Source organism: Trichosurus vulpecula, chromosome 2 (assembly GCF_011100635.1).
Source record: "Trichosurus vulpecula isolate mTriVul1 chromosome 2, mTriVul1.pri, whole genome shotgun sequence".
Lineage (NCBI taxonomy): Eukaryota > Metazoa > Chordata > Mammalia > Diprotodontia > Phalangeridae > Trichosurus > Trichosurus vulpecula.
The window spans coordinates 109,916,565-109,937,966 of NC_050574.1; the positions used below are offsets into that span (position 1 = coordinate 109,916,565).

The window sequence follows — 21,402 nt, forward strand, 5'->3', positions numbered from 1 at the left end:
ATTCCCAGTCCTATGATTCTCTTTTCCTGACCTCTCTGTCCTTCAATAAGTTTGTGCTGGACTGGAAGTTGATACAACTGGATTCTGTTCCTGCCTCTGCTACTATCTGTGTAGTAGTGTGACCTTGGGCAAGTCACCTGATCTCCACTTGCCTCAGTTTCTTTATTTACAAGTGAGAACAATAATGCTTCTATTATGTACCTTACAGATTTGTTATGAGGAAAGTACTCCATAAATTATCAAGTAGTAAGTAACTGTATTAGCGATGATGCCAGTGAAGATGATGAAGTTGATGACTTATGATTATTTTTTCCATCCATGAAATTGTTTACCTAAGAGGGTTATTGCTTTCTCCCTTCAATTTTCAGGGAAAGGGCCTAAAAAACCTGGCATCGTCACAAAAATCACAATTCCTTCTTCCATATTTGAGTACTATGATCTTCCCCAGATGACAGCTGCAGCAAATCCTGCAAGCATTTAATAAGGGAAATGAAGTGGCAAATGGAGAGGAGACCACAGCGGATTCACTGCAGGAGATGGCTTCTCTGGTTCATAAACTCAAACTGCTCTCATCTGGAATTAGAGATTAGAGAAGAAGCCCTATTGTTAGATTCTAGAGTAGAGGCCCATAATTTGAGCATCACTGATGGGAAAGGAAGAAAATAATAGTCTAGGGCATGAACCAAACTCTGGAAAATAGTATGTATTGTTAAGAGAAACATATATATGTCACCACAGTCTAGAAACCAGGGTTTCCCCTTATTCAGTACCACAGAAATTGACAAAGCCTATACACCTTTCAAGTGAATGAAAAACACCAATGTTTGGAAAACTGGGAGTTAGCCTGGGCTTTAGGACTCAGAACTAGGGGATAGAGGACCTTTAGGAATTGTCTGTGCTTGAGCTTGTATCCTCTCAGAGTATCTGTGCACTGAAAAGACCTCAGGGGCCATGTCATCCAACCCATACCTACACAGGAATCTCTGGTTGTCAGTAACAAGTCAGTAAGCATTTATGAAGCACTTACTATGTGCCAAGAACTTCAATGAGCACTGGGAATACAAGGAGACAAAAAAGACAGTTCCTACCCTCAAGGGGGAGGATGACAACACAAGAAAGGAAGCTTAAATGAATGGTGGGAGTGGAGAGAAGGTATCTGTATGTGAGTACAGGATAGAAAAAGTCTAGAGAGTCAGGAATTACTGGAGAGGAATGAGAACATGGTTTCCCTGGACATTTCAATTAAAATGAAGGTTCTGGGAGAAATTAACCAATCAGAAGAAGAAGTCACAGGGGCAAGGATAAACTGAGCCTTCAAGGTGGGAAGATTCTTCCCTGGCATGGTAGAATGTCTGGTGTGGAATCTAGAGAGGAATGAAGACTAATGTATAAAATTTCCAGTAAATAATGATCCAGCCTATACTGCAAGGCACCCAGTAATTAGGAAAGTGATACCACCCAAGGTACCCATTCCATTTTTTGCCTGACTCTAATTGTTAGTAAGTGGCTTTTGGCATTTAGTCCAAGTCTGTGTCTGCAACTTTTCCCCATTGTCCCTAATTCTGTCGTCTGGGATCTTTTTCTCCCAAAAATTCTTCAAATACATGAAGAAAGTTACTTTTCTCCCTTGCTTTTCACTTTTGTAGGTTTCCCAGGTTTAGGTTGAAGTTCAGGTAGGGGTGGGACAAGATGACCTCCAAGATTTCTTCCCATTCTGAATCTTTGATGTGAGGTAGAGTTCTCCCTCTTACAAACTGGAATACAGCCATCTTAGTCAGCTTACCTTCACTGCCACTTATGTATGATTTTAAGAGTCTATCCCATTAGTAGATTGTGTCCATGTTTTCATCCCAATAGCTTGTTTATTTAATAGATGGCCAAGGACTTCATTAAGGGCTGCTAGCACATCAAATGGTGTTTGTTGAGTCTGGTAAAGTGATGAGTTGGGTCAGTATTTACTCTTTTGTTCCAATGTGTATGTGCTACCAGCTCCTAATGAGGACAGTTACATAAACAAGCCATTACGTCTTGAACAGGAATATAAACACAGCCATGATTCACTGGCCAGTAGCTGAATGGGGGCTGATTGATGGACTTTCAACATACCCTGTATAGACTAATAATGCCATAGGAAAGGGCACTGGAAAGGGGCAAAGAGATTTAATTAAATAGACAGAAAAGAGCACTAATATTTAGGGATTTATGCTCAGTTTCCGTTTTTTAATTATGTACTTTTTATAGTTGAGTACACTTTTTTTTTACCTCTTTGCCGACAGGAAAGGGCTTTTTTTCTCTCCATACTTCCTTTCTCTCTCCCCTATCCCTCCCTCCTTTCCCTCCCCCTCATCATAGAAATGACAAATCAAAAACATATATAATTGTTTTTACAACCTTTTGGTGAATCTGGGGCTCATGGGGAGTAAGGCCTTCCTTATTTTCTAACATTTATACTGTTCCTGTTTTCATTATGGTTCATGTAGACAGACTAGTTCCTCTTCTTTATGAACAGATTATGAAATTGGTTTAAGTGATTGATTTTTTTTTCTCCCTAAGTGCATGCAAAGCAATTATCCCAACTCTGTGGTTTCCATTTGTTAATACATTACTGAGCTTCATCTCTAGGCATTAAACATTTTATCAGACCTCCCCCTGAGTGTGGCCCTTTTGGCTATTATTCCTTCATTTGTTTGGCCACTTAGGGAATATTACTGGGTGGATATCAATTCAATTTAAAATTTGTTAACTGCTTGAGTTGCACAAGGCAGTACACTGGGTAATGGAGATACAAAATGGAAAACTACATGGTTGCTGCCCTAAAAAGAACTTACAGTATAGCAGGAGGAAAGAGGAAAATAAGGCAAGTATACTTGTGGGGATAGGGAAAAATGAGTAGTATTTAAAAGGAGTGCTGCCTGATCTGGGTCTTACAGAAAGAGAAAGATTTTGACAAGAAGAGATCCAATCTACTCCTACAAGCATTTGCTGAAGGCCTTCTTTATGGAAGAAACTATGCTTGGCTTTAAGAATACAGAAATAAAACAAAAAAGCAATCTCTGATCTCAAGGAGCTTTTTCCTTCAGTGGGGACACATTATAAAAATAGATAAGTACATACATTTGAGGAGAGAGGCAACACTAATGTATAAGGTTATCAGGAAAGGAATCCCAGAGTAGATGACAAATCACTTAAACACTGATGGAAGCTGGGGGTGCTAAGAAATTTAGGGCAGATATAGTTCAGGAGTGTTGGTATACCCAGATAAAAATGGATCATTTAACAAACAGTAGTCAGTAATTATGGGCTATAATAATTGCTTGGCCCTATAGCCTATCCTACTTAAATGTATAAAAAAGGTTTGAAAGTGAATGAATATTATTTTAAAAAGGCATATAGTATGTATGTGTGTATGTGTGTATGGTACTGGTACAATAAACATACATAAGTTAGAAATTCTCCCAGAAGCATTGATCTTCGAAAGCTACCTTGCTCAAACTGCACTATTAGTAGAAATTGAATAAAGGTTGCTTAAAGAGAAGAGTAGGAAGAAAGAAGTTGGATTCCGTATATGGGAAATTTTTTAGTCTTTTCAGTGATCTCTAGCTGCTCAAAGCTGGCAAATCTTTTATTTTTAACATCAGTTTTTTTTCCTAGTGATGTTATTTGGCTCTGAATAATGAAATTCTATTGTATCAGAAGAATTATGGTGGCAGATGAGAGAAGAAACTTTTGGAATAGGTACTATGGGAAATGAGATAAGTTGATAATAATAGTATTCAATATTGGTATTCATCCACGTCATCTCATCCTGAACTATTCTCATCAGTATCTTCCTATTGATCCTTCATCAGAGGATTTATTCTCTCTCTCTTAAGGCCCTTCTTCCAATTCTTTTAATATTGCATGGATACTAGTGCAAAATATTGACCTGCCTATCTATAATCTTACTTGGCCTGTCTCTTCTTCAACACATGCATTTCCTTGACCATATAAAAGAGCAGAATTTGCAAACCAAAGGCCAGTGAACTTGACTTGAACTAAAAGCAAAATTCCGTTATGTCTTATTTTGAAAACCCATCTGAGATGATTAACTCAACACAATGTCATTAGCACATGCTCTTGTAAGAATTTAAAGAATGTAGAGAATGTATGATTTGAAACCTTGGTACAACAGGAAATTACAAAAGAATTAAAGATGTGTTTCCTGAATTGAAGAGTTTAATAGTTTATTACAGTCTCCATAAAACATATGTTGAATAATAAAGATAGATGCATAAATACAAAGGGTAAACATTAATAGCTTTTGAAAGGTATTTGAGTTTATATCAAGGGTCTATTGGAAAGAATAGGGCAATAGAATCTGTGCAGATTTATTGAACTAACAGACTTCCTTGAGGAAGTCATAATCTTATTCATATACTCACTCTTTCAACTTGTACCCATCCATCCCATCTCTTCCCATGCTATACTTGTCCATATTCTCTCATCTATCCCCTATCAAAAAATTTAGAGTCAATGGAATCTCACTTTCAGTTATTTTAATAGTTTCGAACAATGATACAAAATATTGGGCTGCCCTTCTGCAATCTATTGGTCATGGTTGGTCTGTCTCTTTTAACTCATGTATTTCACTGACCAATTCGAAAGAATGAAGTTTATAAGCTATAATCCAGGGACTTTGATTTCTTTTCCCAATAAATTTTTATTACATGTTATTAAAGGTATGGTTTGTGAACACCCAGACATGGAAACAGTGATTTCCAGGGGCCAGCATGGTTTCATTATCCCCTGCTAACTTTCTTTCTTTTGGGGAGTATTTTGCTATACTGGTTGGTCATGGAAATTCTGTAGACAGCTAGGTGGCACCATTGATAGAGCCTTGTGCCTGAATTCAGGAAGACATGACTTTAAAGTTGCCACTGAGTAAATCACTTAATCACTGTTAGCCTCAGTTTCCTCAACTATAAGACCTATAATATTTGTAAAGCACTTAGCACAGTGCCTGGCACATAGTAGGCATTTAATAAATTCTTATTCCTTTCCCCTACACATACTTTATCCATTACCTCCATTTTCAGACTCAAAGTTATTTACAATTATAAATCTTCTTAGATAATGGTGTTCCATGGTTCAGAGGCAAATAGTATCTATATAAGAATAATGATTTTCAAAAGGTAAGGGTTTTCAGGACTGAACAGCTTGGGGTCATTGAAAGTATTGGGAAATTTCCCAGATAGGATCTAGCCAATATCTTTGTCCTATTTTCTTTAAAGCAAACTAAATTTGTTTGCATATTCTCTTCCATTTCATTCAATTCAGCAAACTTTACTAAACACTTATTGTCTTGAGAGTTCAGTGTTAGGACCAGGGTTGATAAAATGTCTTCATACTTCTCTGTCACTACCCTCATAGAGCTTACAGACCAGTAGGAGTATGGCACATATACTGATTGTTAGATGTAGTATAATATGATGGAAGATCTTCCCCACCCATTCAATAGGGCCTAGGTGGGAAAGCTGGATTTTATCTTTGTTTACAAGTAGGCCTAAAGCCCCTACTTACTAGGTGCTAAGCCTATGTGGGTGTAAAGCCCTCAAAACCCTGAGGGGAGTTGCTAAGGCCAGAGCCAATGGTATGTGCGCTGAATTCAAACAATCAGAGACCTGAGTTCTAGCCAATAAGATGCTGGCTAGGACTGTATAAAAGGAGAGCCCAGAATTGAAGGGAAGCAGAATTTAAAGGGAGCAGAACTAATAGCAGCACAACTGAGAGCACCAGAACTGAGAGGAAGACACTGAAGCATCAGATATCAAGAGGACGCTGAAGAGCAGACATTGAGAGAATCAGCATCAGCAGAGCTGCAGAAGAGAGTGCTGAGCAGAGAGTTAGAATTTGTGAGTGATTGTTCACAGGAAGGCCCTAGCAGGGGAAAGGTTACAGGATGACTTGGTTCCTTGCTATAATACTGTGTTATAATTTCCTTGTTACTACATTGAGGTGGGCTTGCTAGTTTTGGAATATAATTGCTACTATGTCAAATTGGGGGTATTGGTTCTTAGATTTGATCCTCTGGAGTCTAAATAAATGTTATACTTCTTCTGCCTTCTACATAGACCTACTTTGTGATTCCGAACCCTTCAAGCGTGTTCATGGTCATCATCGAGGTCATGAATCTTGCCTTACTGATATATTCGGACAAAATGACATGATGGGCACATCACAGCTGAAAACAACTCACAATGTGAAGTCTCAGTAGAAGTCATTAGAGATAGTAGAGGATCAGGGAGGCCTAGATAAAAGGGGTAACATTGGACTGGGTGTTTTTAAACTCTGGATAGGAATCTACCAGTCAATAAGGGAATGAGGCATTTTAGGCATGGGGAACAGCTGTAATCAAAGACATGGTTGCAGGAGTGTAGGAATGTATGAGAGATAGAGAGGAGTCAAGTTTGCTTAGAAAACTGAATACATATGTGGTAATGGTACAAGGTATTCTAGGAATTATATTCTGTGACTAAAAGTCTCTTTCCCCTGTGACCACTGTGATTCTGAGGACTATGTACCTATTGCATTACTTACTTTAGAGGTTATATTTATAGCATTATAGACCAATATCATGCAACTTCTGATTCATAACAAGTTTGGAATCGATGGTAATGCCTATATCTTTTTCATATAAACTGCCCTCTAGCTGTATCTGTCCTCCACTCCTAGCTAGTAATTGTGCTATTGATTTTCTTAAAATCAAATGTAGAACTTTTGTTTATCACTATTCATTTTATCTTGTTAGCTTGTCCCAATATCTCAGCCTTTTAAGATCATTTGAGAACCTATTTTTTTTCATCTGATAAGTTAACTAGCTTTCTCAGGTTCATCTGCAAATTCAATAAGTATGTCACTTATGTCTTCATCCAAATCAATAATTAAAAATAACTAACAGAACAAAACCAAGAACAAAGCTCTAGGTCAGACTTCTTTAGAGAATCATCAATCCATTTACCAATAATATGAGCCAGCCAATCCTGAAGTCACCTACCTGTATTATTGTGTAATTTTGCATCTCTTCAAGCTTGTACACGGAGACATTGTAGACTACTCTATTAACTCACTCACATCTCTAGAATATTATGTAGTTTAGAAAGCACTTTGTTACAATAACCCCGTAAGTTAGGTAATACAAAATTTTTTATCTACATTTTACAGATAAGGTAGAATTGAGGCTTAAAGAGGTTGTTGCTTTCCCATATTCATACAACCAAATAATGTTAGAGCTGCAATTCAAACCCAGGAATCCAGATAATAAGAACAACCAATTTCTGCCACTTTGCTTCTCTACATGCTGGAATCTAGATATACTGTGTTCATAGCCTTTCTCTTGAGCAAAAGGGTGTGAGGGGAAGGGGGAGGGGTATTTTCATATCCAGCAAATCTGTCAAAAAAGCTAATTAAGTTGATCAGTATTCATGTTTTCCCAAAATGGAAATACAGGCTTAGTTTGACATCTATTGTCAGTAAGCAATTTTCAGCATTTCTTTGCTTTTGTCCATAGAATGTTGTGGTGGGCTGAATCTTACTCAATAAAAACACATAAAACTTTCCTTTAGAATGAGGGGAAATAGGTGAATATTTATTGAATATTGTTTTGCAGGTGTACTTTTTAAAATGTAATTTTTATTGATTTTTCATATCACCAAAATTTCTGCCAGCATCCCTCCCCCTTTCTTCTTGAGAGCCAACCCACAGAACAAACATCTATACATATATATTTATATATGTATAGATGTTTGTATATAATACACATTTTTCATATGTATGTATATATTTCATGTATGTAATATATATTTATATATACACATATGTATATATCATATTTTCCCCAACTACATGTGAAAACAATTTTTTTTAACATTTCTTTAAAACTTTTGAGTTCCAAATTTTATCCCTTCTTCCTTCCTTCCCCTCTCCCTTCCCTGAGATGATAAGCCATTAGATATAGGTTATACATTTATAATCATATAAAAAATTTCCATATTAGCCATTTTCTTCAAGAAGATTCAAATAAAAGAAAAAGAATGAAAGAAAATGAAAAATAGTCAATTTCAATCTGTACTCAGACAATATCAGTTCTTTCTCTAAAGGTGGATATTATGCTTCTTCGTAGTCCTTTGCGATTGTCTTGGGTCATTGTATTGCTGAGAATAACTGAGTCATTCACAGTTCTTTATTATACAACACTGCTGTTTTCTGCATACAACATTCTTCTGAGTCTGCTCACTTTACTTTGCATGAGTTCATGTAATTGTTTCCAGGTTTTTCTTCTTATAACACAATAATATTCCATCACAATTATATACCACATTTTTTTGAGCCATTCCCCAATTAAGGGACATTCCTTTGATTTCCAATTCTTAGACACCACAGAAAGCTGCTATAAATGTTTTTGTTCAAATAGGTCCTTTCCTCTTTTGTTATATCTTTGGGATAACAAATGATAATTTTTAAAGAGAAAAATCAGCAAAAACGTCTGGAAAAATATGAATTATACAAGAGGTAGATTTCCCATGTACATGTCTTTAAAGGGTGGGTTGGGATGTTCTCATATCTCTTCTTGGGAGACATTTTTGTTCTTTGTAATTTTGTAACATTCACTTTTAATTGTTTTCAGTTTTTTCTTCAATTTACATTGTTGTAATCATAAGTAGTATGACTTTTTTCTCTCTGTTTACTATAGACACTACATCAGTTCATGCATAACTTTCTATGAGTCTTTGTATTTATCATATTCATCAATTCTTAGAGCACATTTACTTTTAGAAAAATATCTAGTTCTCTCAGGAAATTAGGGAACTCTCTCTAAAGAAATCTCTAGAAATCTCATTAACATGTTTACTGAAATAGAAAATACCTTTGCAATAGCTCTAAAGGTGGAGTCATTGCATTCTTGAATAGGGGATTAAATTACATTTCTCATCAGCATTTTTTTTCCTAGCATCTACTTACTTTTAATAAGTTTACATGGGCTACTAAGGAAGAAAAATTATAAGAATGAGAAAAATTAAAGAGACAGGCCAACACCCAAATACCCATCACTGTTCCACCTGCTGACCTGGAAAAAGGAGAGGGAGGGAGGGAGAGGGAGGGAGGGAGAGGGAGAGGGAGAGGAAGAGGGGGAGAGAGAGAGAGAGAGAGAGAGAGAGAGAGAGAGAGAGAGAGAGAGAGAGAGAGAGAGAGAGAGAGATTGGGAATCCTGCCAGAAAGCCAGAGCCCAAAAAGGCTAAAGCTAGAGCTGAGTATAATGGTGGCAGCTAAAGATACAGTGTGTGTGTTTATGTGTCCCCTTCCTACTTTTCTTTCTCTACTTTTCCCTGTTTCCAGTCTAGTCAGGTCACTTGTAAAGATTGTCTTTTAATTATCTTCCCCTTTGCTAAGCTGTGTTCCTCAGTCCCCTCTGTGGGTTGAAGATAAAATTGTAGTTTCTACATTCCAAACTCTGCTAGATTTTATTGTTCCATCTGTCACTTTGGGGAGCCACTCCTATTTAAATGACAAGCCAGTTTAACATTTAAAAGTTCCTGCCATGTTAGAAGTAGAAGCATGTCCCCAGAGATCATTGTGGTTAATCACTGTCTGCTGTTCTGAAACCTGTTGATCTGGTGGAAGCTTTTCAAAGATAAATGCATATAATTCCTTTTCTTCATCCTCCATTCACTTAAGCAGCTAGAAATTAATGAGGACAGTAAATAATAATTAAAAATATTGCCCTAGATGGTTAAGAATGTTGTCTTCTAACTTCTGGACTGACTTGGGCTTAGTAAACCTACACTGGCTTTCAGTAATTACCTCCAATATTTTTAAAGGTGTAGTTTTCCTTTAATTATCCATCTCATATTTATGGCAGCTCTTTTTGTGGTGGCAAAGCATTAGAAATTGAGAGATTACCAATCAATTGGATAATAGCTGAATAGGTTGTACTATTTGACTGTCATGGAATACTATTATCCTATAAGAAATAACAAGCAGGATGCCTTCAGAAAAACCTAAGAAGATTTACATGAATTGATACAAAGTGAAAGGAATAGAGCCAGGAGAACATGGTACACAAGAACAGCAATATTGTACAATGATGAACTACGAATGACTAGTCTATTCCCACTAATACAATGATCCAAAACAATTCCAAAGGACTCATGATGAAAAATACTACCCGCTTCCAGAGAAAGAACTGATGCAGTCTCAATGCAGATTGAAGCATACTTTTTATATTATTTCTGGGTATTTTGGCCTGAACTTTCTTTTGAAACATGGCTAATATGGAAATATTTTGCGTGACTGCATATGTATAAGCTGTATCACATCGCTGTCTTTCTCAGGGTGGGAGGAAGTGAGGTGGAATTTAGAACTCAAATTTTTTAAATTGAATGTTAAACATTTTTGTTTACATGGAATTGAGATAAAATTAAAATTAGTTTAAAAATTTTAAAAATACCAAACAGGATGACCAATTCCAGAAAGAGAAGATAACAACTGTAGCTGCCACTGTATACCACATACAGCTTGCTTCTCCCTTATTGTATACAACAAATTCAACATGTTATTTTCAAAAACATATTATCCATCCTAGAATTTTACCACAAGTTGGTGTCAAGCTCCCGGAGTTTGAATTTGAAGTAATAACCTTCTCTCCACTTTTGAAATTCAGGGTAACATTTACTCACCTGAGTTTTCCAAATAGACCAAAAGTGATATTACCAAATATTCCTAGACTTCCCTGTACAGATGCTCCACATTCTAGAATAGTTAATTTTTAAAGAAAAAATAAATTTTAGATGTGCTTCTGTGTGTCTCTCTTATAAAGGATTTGTTCTTTTTTATTGAAATTATGTTTCTGAGGTGATTTCTGAGGAAATATGCATGAACTTCAAAAGAAAACAAGATTAAAAAGAATAAAATCAGCCTATTAATCTAACCAATGCTTCTGGACCTGTGTTGTAGTTGAATTTTAAGGGCTGGTATTTGAAACAGAGGACCAGAATGTTGGCTTGCTTCTGTTCAGATCCTCTATGGTTTCTAGTAATCTTGAGTGAGGTGGACAAGCTTATAACTATTACTCTTTGTTTTGTTTTACATTTTTCACCATTGTTCTTTATGGTATATTTTGGGGACTTTACTGGAGTACTGGGAAGGCGGGGCATCAGAACGCCTTTAGATTCTAATATGATGACATCTTAGGCATAAATTGGAAACAAGGAAGACCAGAAGAATTAATTATCTTTGTCATTATATTGCTGGAAGAAGATTTTGTATGTGAATGCCTTTTCCATACAATGGCACATAATGGGATGAGTTCCCTGCTCCTTACTCTTATAGAGGATTACTTATGGTGCCCAAAGCTGGTGATTTATTGATCATTTTTTCTTCTTAGCTAACAGTTGGAAAGTATTGATTTGTAGACTTTGACTAAAGAATAAATAAACCCTGTCAGTATCTGTTCCGAAATGGAAAAGAAGGACATTTTTACTTGCATAGCGTATCGGCCAGTGGTGAGAGAACATTGATTTTGGATAGTAATGGCTTGCTAACCCAGTAGGAAAAAAAAGGACAAGAGGGAGGGGAAAAGGAGAGAAGGGAAATCACATGGCCTACTTTGAGCTGATAAATCTTCTCTTACCCTCAAGTAAGATTTCTACACCTGAGTAGTTACATCCTGCACTATATTTGAGGTGAGAAGAATCAGGCCAAGCTGGAATAGCCACCACCCTTCAGCAAGTGCCTCCAGTCTCCAAGTCAGGCAGGACAAGTACTTAATTAGTTACATCTTGGGAAAAAAAAAACAGTTTGACTTGGGCTATGACTTTTTCAAGCTCAATCATCTGTGAACCAAGGAATCTACTAAAGGCAGAAAAGTATATCTTAATAAAGTCTCAATATGAACTGTTGTTGTTCAGTTATTTCAGTCACATCTGACTCTTTGTGATTCCATTTGGGGTTTTCTTGGTAGAGATACTGCAGTGGTTTACCTTTTCCTTCTCCAGCTCGTTTTACAGATGAGGAAATTGAGCCAAACAGGGTTAAGTAACCTACCTTGGCTTACATAGCTAGTAAGTGTCTGAGGCCAGATTTGAACTCAGGAAGATGAGTCTTTCCGACTCTAGGCCCAGCACACTAATCTCCCTGCCACCTAGTTGCCTCCCCCCCTCCCCGATATGCACTGCTATCTCATATATAACTTGGCAAGTTTGGCCAACTTAAGTAATATTCTATATCAATAATGAGCAAGCCCTGCATTATATTTCCTGGAGAAAAAACAATAAAAATCAAACAAACAAAGAGAGACAGTCTCTTCTGTGAGAAGAAGTATTTTAGACAGAATTAGTATTCTAGCTACAGTGTGATGGTAAACATTGTTTGCACATTCTCCTCAGACTACAAGATTATCTACTTTCCAAGGGCCAGCTGCTGCTATTTGGTAAGCACCTGTGTGGCCTACAATCTCAAAAATGTTTATCTGTAGTTTTCCTTTATATTTTTTTTATCAGCCAAAGAGTAAACTTCAGTATGATGTTATTAAAGTTGTGGCATCTGCTATGATGAAGTTGCATCATTACTTACCTTAAGGATTTGGGATTTAGTCTGGCCAGCTACTCCCTCCATCGATTGGAGGAGGCAACCTCTTAACACTGCTGTACATATTTCCATGAAACGTAGTAGCTGATTTTAAAAAAAAAACCCTCTATCATGGATGTTGGTTAGTTTATTGGACTGTCTTCTTTCCCCCTCTCTTCTTTATTCCTTGTTATAATGGATAGCTCTCTGTGATGGCACATAAGATGATAGGATCATAAACCTAGACCTATAAAGGACCTTGGAGATTATCCAGGAGTGGGAAACCTGTGGCCTCGAGGCCACAGGTTCCCCACCCCTGGATCTAATACTCTCATTTTACAGATAAGGGAACTGAGGCCCAGGAAGATTAAGTGACTTGTCCAAGGTCATAAAGGCAATCATTATCAAAAGGGTGATTTAAGCCTGGTAGCAGATGTAAGTGATACGAAAACAAAAGATATCAATAAAAATGGCCAAGCCTCTGGTGTTTAGCTTCTCCTCATTTAATTAGATTTGCGTTAGAGGCATCATAGTGTAGTGGACAGAGTGCTGGCCTTAGAATCAGTAAGACTTACTAATTCTGTGACCATCAACAAATTGCTTAAGCCTTCTAAGGTTCAGTTTCTCCAGCTAGATCACAGAATCATAGATTTTAGTCCAACACTCTTATTTTACAATTGAAAAGACTGAGGGCCAAAGAAGTTAAGTAACAGAACAATAGCCTTACAGATAACAGGTTTAGGATTTGAACTCGTGTCCCCTTCTTCCAAATCTAAAGCTCTTTCACCTGTATCATGCTACCTCTGTAAAATGTGAATAATCATATTTATGGTATTTAACTCATAAGATGGCTATGCCACTTAAACAACATAATTAATATAAAATATTTTACAGACATGAAATGTCATATAAATGTCAGTTATTGCCATTGCCTTCAGCTGTCAGGCACAAAGTCGTTTGTCAGTCCTATAATCAGTTCAGCTTGCTTGAAAGGGAGATAATGTCAGAGCTTATGCTGTGGCCATACTACCTTCATGGGTTAACTCCATGTTCTGGTGAGTCCTTGGAGGTGGCAAAGGACATCATTAAATCTCAGTAATGCAAGGTCCTCATCTGAGGAATTTTCTGCTGGCGAGAACTCTGTTTGCACTGACAAAACTGCCTTATGACTTGGCTTATCAAATTCCTGTACAAGATTACAGAGCTGCAGTAGAAGAAAAGTGCTTCTGTGCTTTTTCTTCAGCTTGATATAATTTGGAATTTATGGTTCCCAAAGAAATATAAAGGAACTAGAGCTGTTTATCACATTAGACTTGTGTAGCCAATGTAAAAGCAGAGAATTTCAGTCACAGGACATAAAGCTGAAATGGACCTTGGGAGATCATCTAGCCCGATACTCTCATTTTACAGATGAAGAAACTGAGGGAAATGGCCATGAGTCAAACAACTTGTAAACAACAGAGCCAAAAATTGACCTCAGGTCTTCTTAGTCCAAGGGCTTTTTCCATTATGATACATTACCACTGTCAATTGATCTAATTGCTGGAACTTCTGGACTTCCTAGAAACAAACATCAATTTTAATTAGTACATGTGCAGCTATTTTTGGAATCAAGAAGCTTTGCGACAGCACTCAGCTCCTGAGATATTTTGTAAAAATAATACTAATCTCTCATCTACACAAAGCATTTCAAATGAGTTCCTCCTATGAGTTAGGTAATCTAAGTATTAACAGTCCCATTTCGCAAATAAGAAAACTGAGGTTTTCAAAGGTGAAACAACTTGCCCATGATTCCACAGCTCATAAGCATCTAAGGAGGGATTTATCTCACTTCTCTTGACTGCAAAGCTATCCTTCTATCCAACATGCCATTGTGTCTCACCATGGAGAATGTGAAAAGATAGCACAGGACCTATCTTTTATGGATGGAACTTCTTTTTAATTTGAGAAAATTATACAATGACTTTTATAAAGCCATAACATGGTAAGCAGTCACTAGATGCTTTGGATCACATGGAGGACTAGGAACATCAGAACTCGAGAAGAAATTCAAGGTCATCTGGCCCAAGGGTTCTTAGTTTATTTCATGGATTGTGTTGGCAGTCTGGTGAAGCCTACAGACCTCTTCTCAGAATAATATTTTAAATGCAAAAATAAAATGTGCAGGTTGCGAAAGAAGCCAATTATTTTGGAATAAAAATAGCAAAATAGTTTTTAAAAAAATTTGTGTGCCCCAGGTGAAGAATCTCTGATCTAATTCAAACTTTCTATAAGGCTCAGGGAAGTGAAGGAATTTACACAGATAGTAAATAGCAGTGCTGGGATTTGAACCTGGGTTTTAAACTCCAAATTTTGCACTTTTTCTTCTTTCTTATTCCACCGCTCAGGAGAACAGGGTCTAGCAGAAAGAATAACTCAATGTTCAGGCAGAATCTTCAAGGCAGAGCTTCTAATATCTTCCTTATACAGCACTAGACCAGGTGTGCCACATCATGGAAGGGAACCTGCAGAGAGAACCAGCCAGGTAGTGTTGGCAAGAGGAGATGATTGCAGGGCAGGAGGCCAGCACTTAAACTCAGTCTATTGCTGAGAGTCTAGGAAAAAACACCTGGTTAAAAAAAAGCAAATCAGCTTCTAATCCATTATAATGAACTTGTCCTTATCAGTTCTCCTTAGTAATACTCATTACATTTATTTTATTAATTTCTTTTATTATTGTCATCACTGTGGTCATTGAAATCATCATTATCATCCTTCTCATCACATTCCTCCATATACTCCTGTATACAGAGATCACAGAGTGAAACAAACTTTATTTGACTTCAAAGATCCTCCAGTCTGTACAGTATAACTAAGCAGCTATACAGTTTGTAGGGGCAACCAAGGTCAGATGCCTGTGTGAAAATGTCTATATGTGAATGATCTGTAATTCTAGCACTATAGAGAACTCTCCATGTGGGAATTCCCCCTACCAATGATGATTGCAACCCATCTATGAGTTAATAGATAAATCCTTGAAAGGTACATACAGAGATGAAGTGACTTGCCTAGGTTTACACAGCTAGTGACTGCCAGAGGCAGGACTTAGATCCAGCTTTTTCTGGCTTCAAGTTCTTCCAGAACTGTATACTGACCTGAATTGAGAGGGAATATGGGGAAGGAAGGAACGAGGAAGGAAGGAAGTGAGGGAAGGAAGGAAGGGAGGAAAGGAGGGAGGAAGGAAGGGAGGAAAGGAGGAAGGAAGGAAGGAAGCATTCATTAAGTGCCTACTCTATGCCAGGAACTGTGCTAACTACATCACAAATATCTCATTACCTCATAATAGCCCTGTGAGGTAGATGCCATTATTATTATTATTACCATTTTAGGCCTGAGTTGAGTGACTTGACTAAGGTCATACAGCTAGCAAATGTCTGAAGCTGGATTTGAGCTCAAGTCTTCCTGATTTCAGGCCCAGCATTCTATCACTGTGTCATTTAATTGCTTCTAGGGAATAGAGCCCTGGATTTAGAATCAGAAAGTCCTGGGTTCAAGTAATGATCCAGAAACTTAGTAGCTGTGTAACCTTGGGAAAATCACTTACCTTCTTTGAGCCTCTGTTTCTTCAGTCATAAAATGAAACGGTTTGACTTCATGATCTCTAATGTCTTTTTCAGCTCTAGATCTATGGTGCTGTGACTGGCCCTGAATGTTATAACTTAGGCTTTTTCATGACTGTTAGCAAACAAAAAGCACCACCGTGCCTCTCAAATGCACCAATTTCAGTTAGGTACTTTTACCTTGGCCTTTTTTTTCTAATGGAAATAAGCCATGTAGGGATTCACTTATATAAAATTTCTTTGGTGCTTAATGATTACAAATATGGATGCCTAAAGCATTCTAGCTGATTCTGCTATCTCTCTCCCTCTTTCCTATGGAGAAAGAAGCCAAACTGTCAAGATCGTCTGAGTTGTGTATTGTAAATAATTGTTTTTGTACCTTATGCCATGATAGATTTTAATCTCTATGCCTGACATATCTAAACTTAATATGTCCCTCAGTATTTAGTACTATGTTTTGTACACAGTTGGTACTTAATAAATATTTATTGAGTGAATGGAAGTTGCTTGTTTTAAACTTGTGAATCCATTATTTTTTTTATAACACCAGTGATATGAATGGGTCTTTGGTTCCCAGGCTAGCCAACAGAGACATTATGCAAACAATAATATAGATAAACTATAACTCCAGTAATAATAGCTCTAAATTCTAGATTTTAGTGGTTAGGAATCTTGTAATAAAGGAAGGAAAGAGAGGAAAGAGGAGAACTAGAAGATGAGGCATTGTAGAAAGCTGGTAACTACATGTAGAATGAGGAATATATTGTTAATCATGGCTATCTTTCTACAGGTTGATGTAATAAGAGAGATACATAATGATTTGCTCACATCAATGAAGTTTCCTAGGGATCCCAAACAGTATAGCTTGAACCTTGGAGACTAACCTGGATCTGAAAGATTTTCACAACTGAATTTGCTGAAAAGCTGCAGAGTTGTGGCCAATCTAATTAACTACAGAAAGCAGTCACCCATCTTCTTTCTCCCTAAATCTTCATGCTACACCCTCTTTGCAGTATAGCCTGAAAATGAAGGTTTCCTCTGGTTCTCTTCACATTCTTAGTGCTGACCAAGCTAATCACCACTAGCCACAGTTTTATCTCTGACCATGGTGCTGACACAAATCACTTGGCTTGTTAAAATTCCAAAAATGCAATACAAGTATTTCCTGTATAAAGGGAATTGTGCTAAGCACTTAAAAAAAGGCTTAAAATAAAAAGATCAATGAATGAAATATATTCTTTGTCTTCAAGGAGCTTGTAATCTGACTGGAAAGATAAGACAGACATACAAATAATCATAATATACATGACCCACCTGTGATTTTTTTAAGTGTTTTGAGTAATTCAAGGAAGAAGAAATAATTTCTTGTTTGAAGAGATTGGGATGGAGGAAGAATAGAGCTAAGTGGGACATAAATAAGTAGAAATGGGGGTGGCAATAAGAGAAGTATCCAGATGGAGAAGGAATGAAGAAATACATGGGGGCATGAAATGACAAGAAGAGTTCAGAAAAGTGGTAAATAATTAGGTTTGCCTTCAGTACAAAGTATGTCTAGAAATAAGTGTAATAGGCCTGAAATAAGGTGTTTGGCGCCAGATTATAGTGGTATTCGAATGTCATATTCAGTTGTCTAGACCTTACTTGATGCGTATTGGGGATCCATTAACAGTCTTTGAGCAGAAAACAACATAATTTGACCTACACATTATTCTGGTTCGGAGAGAGCTGGATGGAGTAAGAGTAGAGCTGAGTGGGAGATGAATAAGTGGAAATGGGGGTGGCAGTAAGATAACTTTCCAGATGGAGAAGGAATATTATCCTATGATGAGAGGCAACACTCATAATGGCTACTGATCTGGCCCTGGAGCCAGAAAGACCTGACTTCAAGTCCCCCCTTTGATATAGACTGACTGTGTGATACCACAGGTGTTGAAAGTTAAGTCATTGAGCTACTTAATGCTCTAGGCCAGTGTTATCAGACTCAAATAGAAATGGGGACCTCTAAACCATGCATAACAATCTGTACATATTGACTTAGAAAACCACATATTGACATTATCTATGTTTTATTGTATTTTTATCTCCTTTTTTAAATATTTCCATAATCCAGTTTGGGCTGCAAGCAGAAATGCTGTGGACCATATGGGGCCTCTGGGCAGCATATTTGACAACTCTTTGAGACTAAAAAATACAGAGAAAGTACCCACCTGCCTTGGTAGTGGGAATTTTCTCATCTGGGAGTTCCCTATACCAATAAAATCACATATCCAGTCCTTCTCCCTATTTCTATCAGAAAGACTATTGAAAGAGTCCTAATTAGCTAAAGGCTTTTATGATATTCCATACAGGATTTATTATAGGTTTGAACTTGTTTGGTAATCATAGAAAAGGAAAAGGAGGATTAATGTTTTTCTTTTCCTCTTCCCCTTTCCATCAACACTCTAATTTCCTTAATGCCTCTCTTCTCAACTAGGTGTTTGGAGGAAAGCAGACTACCACGAGAATAGCTATCTCTCAACCCTGGTAGAAGTACTTAGAATTTTTAAAAAGGTTACTTATTAATCAAATTCATCTTTCACTTGGTATTTTAAATTCCAGTAATAAAATGATATGAAAGATTCATACAGCATAAGGAAAGATATGAGGTTGAGAAATGGTAATTATATAGGAAGAAAAACCCTATGTGGAAGCTTGCCAAAGGTGGTCATATAACCAAATCCTTTGCTAATTTTCCAAGTTTGTTCTCTCCTGTGCTTCTGAAACTGTTGCTGTTCTCATATAGTCGTTTTTCAGTCGTGTCCAACTCTTCGTGACCCCTTCTGGGATTTTCTTAGAAAAGATACTGGAGTGTCTTGCCATTTCCTTCTCCAGCCCATTTTACAGAGGAGGAAACTGAGGCAAACATGGTTAAGTGGCTTGCTGAAGGTCACACAGCTAGTGTCTGAGGCCAAATTTGAACTCAGCTCTTCCTGACTCCAGGCCCAGTCTTCTATTCACTGGACCACCTACTTGCCCCTAAATGACTTAATAATGAAACCATGGATCCTTTAAAATTGCTAAATTCTTTTAAATAAGGTCTCCTACAGAAGAAGGGACTCAGGGGCAGAAGAGAGGAGCAGCAGGGCTATTTATAAGCCTGCATCATTTGTAAATTGGGATATGACTGTTTTTTTTTATATGTAGTTATCATTCTATATATAGAGATATCTGTGAGGTGTGGTATTACTCAGGGAAAGCTTCCCAGAGAACCAATAAAGTTCAGACAATCTAAGAGGGTTTGTGTTTTCCATTGCTTTTCCTTTCTTGAAAAGCATAATCAAAACAAAAGGATGGCTTCAGGGAAGATGTACTTAGTGAGCTGTGCCTCAGTTAAAACCAGCCTGAAATGAGAAGTTAAAAATACTCCCTGGGATCTCTATCTACTAGTGCTTATGGAAACCCAGCTTCTCATTTTTCCATGCTTTCTCTGCAGAGGAAGCACCTCATTTGCTGCGGACCTTCTGTTTTTCCCCCCATATTTCAGAGATGCTTTGTGTCACCCAGGTTGTCCATCTATTCTCTGTCACTACTGCTAGGTGAACTGGCCTACTTTTATTCAGGCCCGCATGGCATCAGAGTATCATAGACCTAAAGCAATAAAGGATTATAGAGAATATGTAGTCCAGGGGAGGGCAATGTGGTCTTGAGGCCATACGTGGCCCTCTAGGTCCTCAAATGTGGCCCTTTGACTGAATCTAAACTTCACAGGGCCACACTTGAGGACCTAAAGGGTCACATGTGGCCTCAAGGCGGCACCTTCTCCACCACTGATACAATATTGTCACTTTACAGAAGATGAAATTGAGGCCTATTGAGGTTATATGACTTGCCCAAAGACACAGTTAAAAAGTGACCAAGGCTCAATTCAAACTCCAAGCCTCTGTTTCTAAAGCCATTGTTCTTTCTAGCTATACCAGGAATTCTTAATCTGGATCCCATACATTTGCTTTTTTTTTTAATCTTGCTAATTATATTTCAACATAATTTATTTCCTTTATAATCTTCTGCATTTTATTCATTTAAAAGTATTATTTTGAAAATGGATCCATAGGCTTCATCAGACTGTCCAGTGGGCCCACAACACAATAAAGGTCAAGAACTCCTAATGTTCCATGTTATTTTTCCTTGTCCTTCCTGGTTTCTTTTACACTACTTCTTGTGTTCAGGCGATTGTATCTCATGTACTACAGCCTCCTTACCTTCACTATGCATCTTGCTGTTTCCTGATGGGTTAAAAATAGAAAACCATACCTAACAATGCCTGGAAATTAGCTCTCTGATTCTTACCAGGCCTACTTTTAGAGCTCATTATGTCAACTATTTTCCCATGGTTTTATGTGATTGAAGTTGAGCTCAACTAAGTTGGTACTGAGATATGGATCAATTACATTTTGTATTTTGTTGTTTCCCCCTCCACGAGTCTGCAGTATTTTGATATCTACTATAGCTTTATTTTCTTCAGCAAGGATTTCCCCATTATTGGTTGATAAATTTTCCCCTTTAAATAACCTTTGACTTGTTTTATGTTTGATTTTCAGGAAGCAAAGATTTGCTCTTAATCCTGGGTTTTCTTCTTTCCTTATAGGGTCAATGACTGTATCTTGCGGGTGAATGAGGTGGATGTCTCAGAAGTCTCCCATAGTAAAGCAGTGGAGGCACTAAAGGAGGCAGGTTCGATAGTCCGACTGTATGTCCGTCGAAGGCGGCCTATTTTGGAAACAGTTGTAGAAATCAAACTTTTCAAAGGTCCTAAAGGTAATTGCTTTTAAGTTCATATAAAATATTCTCTATCAATACTATCCCGTAACATATAACCAAAAATGATGCCTTGTAACTTGATAGTTGAGGAGTCTTCTACCTTTGACTTTTTTTTAATTAAGATTTTTTTATTATTATTATTTTTTTTAGTTTACAATACTCGGTTCCACATATTTTTGAGTTCCAGATTTTCTTCCCTTCTCTCACCTTGCCCCTCACCCCATGATGGCATGGAATCCAATGTATCTTCTACATATATCTTCCCATTAAACTTATTTATACAATAGTCAAGTTGTAAAGAAAAATCATGACCAATGGAATGAATCATGAGAAAGAAGAAACAAAACCAAAATAAAGAGAGAAAAAAGAGAGCAAATAGTTTGCCTTGATCTGCATTCAGACTCCA

At 37.3% G+C, this 21,402-nt stretch overlaps 1 protein-coding gene across 1 annotated transcript in view; it reads left to right on the forward strand.

Annotated features, from left to right (window-relative positions):
- The window catches only part of LOC118836710 (disks large homolog 2-like), a 302,319-nt gene extending 281,312 nt beyond the window's left edge, over positions 1–21,007 (forward strand). The window contains exon 6 of the mRNA XM_036743918.1: positions 20,824–21,007. Coding sequence (XP_036599813.1) covers positions 20,824–21,007 — 184 coding nt within the window. The remainder of the gene's footprint in view (positions 1–20,823) is intronic.
- Positions 21,008–21,402: the final 395 nt, after the last annotated feature.